Here is a 7,749-nt window from a genome sequence, read left to right as displayed (position 1 = left end):
TAGCAATGTTTATACAAAAGTTTTAACCATGCGAATTGCTGATATACCGCTGTCTGGTATTAGCGATGCCGAGCTACAGCCAATATGGGGTTATGCGTTAATGCTTGTGGTTACTTGGGTAGGAGCATTTTTATTAGAATTAGGTTTGGTACTGTGGATGGCGGACGTGTTCGTAATATTTGAACAGCATTTTTGACATTTCCCTAATACATCGCACGTTTTCTTTCCGTGCGTTCACGGTAGAACTAAAGGAATGCACGGAAAGAAAACGTGCGATGTATTAGGGAATTGTCAAAAGTGCTGCTCAAATATTACGAACACGTCCGCCATTATGGCTCGCAAAAAGTTGGATACCATCACATGTCTTCGTCTGCCACACCTATTTAAACCTCATTGGGTTACCGCCGGAACTGGATGAAAATTTATGTAAATAACCGCAATAAAAACAATATTTTTATTTTCGCATGAACGATCACTGTTAAATTTCGCGGAAGCCGTAGGAATTTTCAGTCTGTTGTCTGTTCGGTTCGTTCCTGTTTCGTCAGAAGCAATAAACGCAGATTCGTGAAAAAATCAATTTTGGTAATTAATATTTTCCAACTAGATGTATTGCTTTAAAAAAATCAGACCAATTACGCATCGCATAGGAAATTCGTATGATATGCGTTCAGTTCCAAGATTTAAATCGTATAGTATTGCTTTAGAACATTTGAAGCATCGATCGCTGTTAAGGCTGCAAGGAATTGACTCAGCGACATTTTTGCAAGGATTGATCACTAACGACGTAAAACATTTTGACCAAGGAAGTAAATCACTCTATGCGATGTTTCTCAATGCATCAGGTCGAGTTTTTTGCGACAGTCTCATATACCGAGAAGCAAGCACGAACAGTTTCTTAATAGAATGTGATAGTGATATCGTGGAAAATCTTAGACGTCATTTAAACTTATATCGTGTCCGAAAGCAAATAGATATTTCTATATCTGAGTATCTTGTATGGGCTGCATTTAGTCCTGAAATCCTAGAAGATTCGCTTTGTGTGACAACAAAACAAGATGAAAAAATCGTAACTTTTTGCGAAGATCCTAGATCGAAACATCTCGGTTATAGATTGATTGTAAATAGAGGAGTTCAAGAAGAATTCATCAAAAAATGGTGTTTTCCTCTTACTAACATCGATAATAAAATCAAATATCACGAGCAACGATATACGCTCGGAATTGGAGAAGGAATCGTCGATTTCCCCCCAGGCAAGTGCTTTCCAATGGAATGCAATTGTGATTTTTTGCACGGCATTAGCTTTCATAAGGGTTGTTACATTGGCCAGGAATTGACAGCCCGCACCCATCATACAGGCATTATAAGAAAGCGGTTGATGCCTCTAGCTTTTGAAGCATTGATAGATCAAAATCTCGAAGATGCCGAAGTAAGTTTGGTTGAGGGTACAGTTGTTGGGAAGCTAAGAGGAAAAGCAGGTCGTGCGGGGCTCGGATTGCTTCGAATAGAAAAAGTAATCGATAAACAACGTCTTATAGTGGGCAATAAATATTTCTGCACAGTTTACCGCCCTTGCTGGTGGCCGAAGGAAATACACAAAAATATTTAGTTCTGTAATTTTAAAATAATCAAAGAGTGAATACTTTAAGCAGAAAATATTTTTATTACAGATATGTCTACGGAATATCCTGATCGAGAGCAAATTTTTACATGCGATTTGTGTCACTGGACTGAGGTTTACCATTATTACGGACGAACTACTTCATTTACCAATAACATGCAATATCACGAGAATTATTTTATAATGAAAGATCCTTTCTCTTCTCCACCGTCATCGGTGCAAGCCAGTCCAGTGGAGTATTCAATTGTGTTGGGGAGCAATTGTCACATGTGCTTACGACTGGTTTGTAACAATAGTGGGTGCAGTTTTTTCTATGGACATACGTACTGTAAGACTTGCAGTTTAAATTCCCTTGCTAACTTTCCTCTTGAGATTAGAGCTAAAATTAGACAGAAATTTGAAAATAAATAAACCATTACCTTTCAAAGTTTATTTTACAATATACCTGTAATTGGGGTTGTAATAATAGAGTTAAATTGTCTTGTCATATACGAATAGGGCTATTATAGATATGTAAATACTAGACAGGAGCGTCCGACCAGTCGTTCACATCAACGTCTGTAAAGATGGTAAGGATCATTCGAAATAAATGGTTGAGCTGTATACACAAGCATAGTTTTTCTATAGTATAATCAATCTAAATATATTATGGGCCCTATTCCGTAAGTCACGTCGAGTGTCACTTTGCTCGACTAGTCGACTTTTGGTCAGTGTTGCGAAGCCCGCACTCGTGTGGTCTAATTTTCTCACACACGCGTACTCATTCTAAAGGTACCAGTACACTGTGATTGTACACTATTCCCCCGAAAACCATTCCCCATAAACCCATTTCCCAGAATCCCATTCCCCAGAAAATCGTTCCCCAGAAAGCACCATTTCCCAGAAAAAAATTCCCCCGAATCTTAGATTATTAATAGTACATAGATACGCCACTCTGCGCAATTTTGCGTGGTGGTAAAGAGACATCTGTGGCGGCTGGGTGAACCACTGTTTGATGGTATTTGCTAGGGGTTTCCAGTAAGGCGTGTAAGTGCGTAGTAATCAGAAATTACTTTTGTAATCATTTACGAATTAATTAGATAATCAATGGTAATCAGTAGAGTAATCAATGATAATATTAAGTAATCATTGGTAATCATGATAAATTTATATAGGTAATCAGAGGTATTCAGTAAAGTAATCAAAAGTAATTTTTTTCGAAGGTGCGTAGTAATCATTGCTGTTGGAAACCCCTTGGGTATTTGTAAAGCACATACACGCTTATTTTTTGGTAAATTTTAACACAAATTGATTTTTGAGTCAGGGATTGTTCAAAGCAGATTGCAAACATTTTTTAGGGTTCAAAAAAGCAAAATAGAAAAATGCTCACGACGCGTAGGATAAGTGCGAGTCGTTTCGTTATCTCATAAGCTATTTATGCAATACAGTAAACTCTCGGAAAAGTTAATCGATTGGGGAATCGGTCGATTAACTTTTCCGAACTATTAACTTTTCTGAGTACAGCAAAGTTTCGTTAATTGGTGGTTCGTTAATTGGGCGGTTCGTTAATTGGGCGTTCGCTTATTGGGCTATGTGACAACTTGAATGTCAAAATTGTATGGAATTTTCGAGTTTAGAATTTTCTAACAACTGTCAGTCGGCCCAATTAGCGAATCAGCTGGAGTGCAGTCGTGGCCTGTTTCGACAGAATCAACTTTGAACCGGATTTCGGACTATAGCACTGAACACCAAAACTGATCTTTTAAGTAAAACACTTTTAATGCAGGAAACTGGTGGATATATTTATCCTCGACTTTAATCGGATAAAGAGCGATATAGATCTGCGCGCACGGTCAGTCTGATTATAACTAATTTATTCTATCTAATGATGATCGGTACATATACATATGATCGACTACGTTCGATCTATTGATAACGGGAGAGTGAGTGTCTGATAGAATGCATTACGCTATAAGAGCGTGAGAATGTACAGATGTTTATGCTGAACATTAGGGTGATAAAGTTTTTGCGCGAACATACCGCCCACCTTGGAATCACTACGATTTCAACTGATCAAGTCATTCAAACTGGTTAAGACTGCTAATTCTGGATCTTCTTATACGTATTTTGATGTATTTTGATGTAACATAGCACTACAGCCTGAATTCGTTAATTGGGCCACGACTGCACTCCAGCTGATTCGCTAATTGGGCCGACTGACAGTTGTTAGAAATTTCTAAACTCGAAAATTCCATACAATTTTGACATTCAGGTTGTCACATAGCCCAATTAGCGAACACCCAATTAACGAACCGCCCAATTAACGAACCACCAATTAACGAAACTTTGCTGTATTACGAATGTTGAATGATTTCTGCCTTTGCTACGGATTGATGACATCTACTGCGACACCTTTCTGGTACTGGATACACTCGAGGACGGATGCGACAAAGCATCACCGATGAGCTGTTTCAATTACTGCCAGACGGGACGGGGAACCTTGTCTTCTAACTGGTTGTTCCTGGTACGGCTACGGCCACGGTGAGGTATCCAAGGATATCTGATCCACGGATCAACGACGGAAATGGCTATCCTGAAAGATGAGAGGGTGCTTTTTCATCTATATAACCCAAACATTAAATGACTTGCCAGAAGCGGAGGCCTCCTGGCCTCCGCGGGTGCCTAGGCACCAACGATGTTCCTGGTCGCACGACGGATGACTGGGAAAGCCTTTGTAGGACGGATGGTTATGGTGACTTCTTCGTAGACACGATGAGGTGTACCGTCAGCGATGGATCTGGAGATGCCATGGATTCTCTTTCACCAACGAACTGATCAATTCGACGTATCCTCCTACTTCAACAAAATGATAGCGACAGAATCAGGAACCTTATATTATGACGGACAGAACACCACCGTAGACCTTACGCATGCAAAACGATACATGGGCTGCTAATCATGCAGGACTAGCTAATGATAGACGGATGACCAAGATTGTATACTGGATAGTCGGAGCTTGGAGAAATGTTGGCAGTAATTCTACGTAGCAGTACAAAATCATCAAAACGTGACAGAATACAGATTAATTCTGTTCGGTTTCTAGGTTGTCGCGTATCGGAAGGACACAAACTTTTGAAATTGCCCTCTGATACTGACCATCTTCGGCCTTGATAGTAACAACGCGTATATTGCCGTCCGACCCGGCATGGATCTCAATTACGCGGCCAAGTTTCCATTTTAGAGGTGGAAGTCTATCTTCCTTGAGTAGAACCAAAGTTCCTACAGAGATGTTGTCACGCTTGCGCGTCCATTTGGTCCGATTATGCAGATCGGATAGATACTGGGTTGACCATTTATTCCAGATTTGCTGAACGTAATCTTGTGCCTGTTGCCACATTGACAACCGATTTTTCTGAAGGGCTTCTAAAGATGGCTCAGGAATCGCCATTAACGGTCGTTGTGCCAGAAAGTGTCCTGGTGTCAATGCTTCAAAATCAGATGAATCGTTGCTGATTGGAGTAAGAGGCCGAGAATTGAGAATCGCTTCGATTTGTGGCAGCACAGTGATCATCTCATCGTACTAGAGCACACGATCACCGATGGTACGCTTGAAATGACCCTTAAAGGATTTGACGGCGGCCTCCCATAATCCACCGAAATTTGGAGATCTTGCCGGAATGAAGCGAAATTCTATGCCTTCCTCATTCGCTCCACGGGCTACTGCATGTTGAAACCTTTGTTCGATGAATAATTGTCGCAGCTCCTTTAACATACGATTAGCGCCGACGAAATTGGTGCCGTTATCACACATGATCACAACTGGTTTGCCTCTGCGAGCAACGAATCGTCTTAATGCGGCGAGGAATGCTTCGCTGGTCAAATCGCTAACCAGCTCAAGATGGATCGCCTTCGTAACGAGGCAGACAAAAATAGCGACGAACTGTTTCCTGGCGGTGGATCGACGAATGGGATATTTGATGTTGAATGGTCCACAGTAATCCACGCCTGTCCTTAGGAATGGAGGCGATGGAGACACTCGTTCCTCCGGCAAATCGGCCATTAGTTGGTCCAAAACTTTCGGTCTGCTGCGGAAGCACCGAACGCACTCGTGCATAACGGAATTTGCTAGGCTCCGGATACGTGTAATCCAAAACCGCTCACGTACGCTGGACACGAGAAGCTGTAGCCCACAGTGGAAATATTTGCAATGATAGTCGTGTAGAATCAATCTTGCCAATGGATGATGGTGACTCAAAATCATCGGATGTTTCCTACTAACTGACACTGGCGCCTTAGCCAGACGACCGCCTACGCACAATATGCCTTCAACAAGTATTGGATTTAGCCTGTTTATCGAAGACGACGAATTGATGGATTTGCCTTTGTTCAGTGCGGCTATCTCAGCTGAAAATGATTCTCGCTGAGCTTGTTGGACCAGGAATGTTATAGCATCCTCATGCTCAGCGCGTGTTAAGAAACCTGTGCGTCTTGCATCTCTATGTCGTAAGTTATGTACAAATCGGCGAATATTAGCAAGCAACCGAATTAGGCCATAAAACGATGATCGAAGACCAAATAATTCATTTACGAAGTCAGCCTTGACTGGGAGGGCCACAACTTTCTTCTCCTCCAGGGTTGCATGATCGATTTCTCCATCAGGAACCTCAGATGGCCACCTACTTGGATCTTGACGTAGCCATAGTGGACCCTCGAACCACAACCTTTCATACTGCAGCTGAACCGGAGGCATTCCACGGGAAATGATGTCTGCAGGATTTTCTTCGCCAGCAACGTGGCTCCAAGGACATCCCTTCGTAGCGTGTTGGATTTCCGAGACACGGTTTGCAACGAACATTTGCCATCGTGAGGGTAGCGATGACAGCCAATACTTCACAATTGTGGAATCGGTCCAGAAATAGGCTGTATGCTGAATTGTGGTGCTAGCGATGAACTTTTCATATAGAGGTGGCTGAGTAAAAGCGCGCTGGACAGCTCCAGTCGGGGTATGGTCTGTACCTTTTTCTTTCGTTTGAGATCTTCTAACGGTGCGACCTTAGATTTTGCTGTGATTAGTCGTACCTCCACTGCACCATTGGAAGCGGTACTGCGAAGGTAGAGGCATGCCCCATATGCCTTGCTGGAAGCATCGCAGAAACCGTGAACTTGGACGGAAAGCAGATCGGTACTGAATGCCACCCACCGAGGAATCGATAATGACGAAAGAGCACACAAATTTCTTCTGTATTCAATCCAGAAATTTTGATACGCTTCGGGTAACGGTTCATCCCACTCGCACTTCTGCTTCCACAACTCTTGCACAAAAATTTTTGCTAGAACGACAACCGGCCCCACTAGGCCGAGAGGATCGAACAGACGAGCCGTGTCTGCCAGTACGACTCGTTTAGTGATGATTGCATTTGTATTCCACACAGGTGAGTGGAACAGAAAACAGTCAGAAGAAGTATCCCAGAGTAAACCGAGTGTTTTTACTGTAGTATGCGCTATATCAAGTTCTCGAGCAGGTCGTTTGTCAACAAGGTCAACTGGCAATTGATCTAGAAGCGCATTTGAGTTGGAGGTCCACTTTCGTAAGTTGAAACCGCCGGAGGAAGTAAGCTTAATCATTTCATGCGCCAAGTGGCTTGCGGTTTCAATATCGTCAGCACCGGTTAACATGTCGTCAACATAAAAATCATTTTTCAGCACCCTTGACGCTACGGGAAAAGTTTCGGACTCTAGGTCTGAGAGACACTGCAGACACTTGGTTGCTAAGTACGGTGCACATGCAGTACCGTACGTTACTGTAGTCAGATGATAGACACGGATTGTTTCGTTCGGAGAATCTCTCCACAGGATGCATTGAAGCCGTTGATCTGATGGAAAAACTTGGATCATTCTATACATTTTTTCCACATCAGCGACGATGGCTATTCGGTGGAGACGGAATCGTAACTGAATTGCTAGCAGATCATCTTGCACCACAGGCCCGACCATCAAACCATCGTTCAACGAGATGCCCGTAGATGTTTTACAGGATGCGTCGAATACTACACGCAGTTTAGTTGTGGTGCTATCTGTAGTGTCCGTCTCGGTTGCCTCCACCCGAGCCAACCACGTCCGCTAACGTCTACGTTCGTCCAAAAACTGACGCG

At 42.6% G+C, this 7,749-nt stretch overlaps 3 protein-coding genes across 3 annotated transcripts; 1 reads left to right on the top strand and 2 right to left on the bottom strand.

Moving 5' to 3' along the window:
• The first annotated feature begins 439 nt into the window (after window positions 1–439).
• Window positions 440–1,891, top strand: LOC128742155 (putative transferase CAF17 homolog, mitochondrial). Its single transcript, XM_053838398.1, has 2 exons — window positions 440–1,610; window positions 1,668–1,891. The coding sequence occupies exon 1, from the start codon at window positions 605–607 to the stop codon at window positions 1,604–1,606; it is 1,002 nt and encodes a 333-aa protein (XP_053694373.1). The 5' UTR covers window positions 440–604; the 3' UTR covers window positions 1,607–1,610; window positions 1,668–1,891.
• A 3,286-nt stretch (window positions 1,892–5,177) lies between these two features.
• LOC128745845 (uncharacterized) lies at window positions 5,178–6,347 on the bottom strand. The gene has a single exon (XM_053842918.1). It carries the CDS (start codon window positions 6,345–6,347, stop codon window positions 5,178–5,180), a length of 1,170 nt encoding a protein of 389 aa, XP_053698893.1.
• Window positions 6,348–6,487: 140 nt separating this feature from the next.
• On the bottom strand, window positions 6,488–7,492 carry LOC128745844 (uncharacterized). Its single transcript, XM_053842915.1, has one exon. The coding sequence runs from the start codon at window positions 7,490–7,492 to the stop codon at window positions 6,488–6,490; it is 1,005 nt and encodes a 334-aa protein (XP_053698890.1).
• Window positions 7,493–7,749: the final 257 nt, after the last annotated feature.

This window comes from Sabethes cyaneus, chromosome 1, assembly GCF_943734655.1.
Source record: "Sabethes cyaneus chromosome 1, idSabCyanKW18_F2, whole genome shotgun sequence".
In the NCBI taxonomy this organism is placed as follows: Eukaryota; Metazoa; Arthropoda; class Insecta; order Diptera; family Culicidae; genus Sabethes; species Sabethes cyaneus.
Note: the sequence above shows the minus strand (reverse complement) of the source record. Positions and strands in the feature narration are given on the sequence as shown.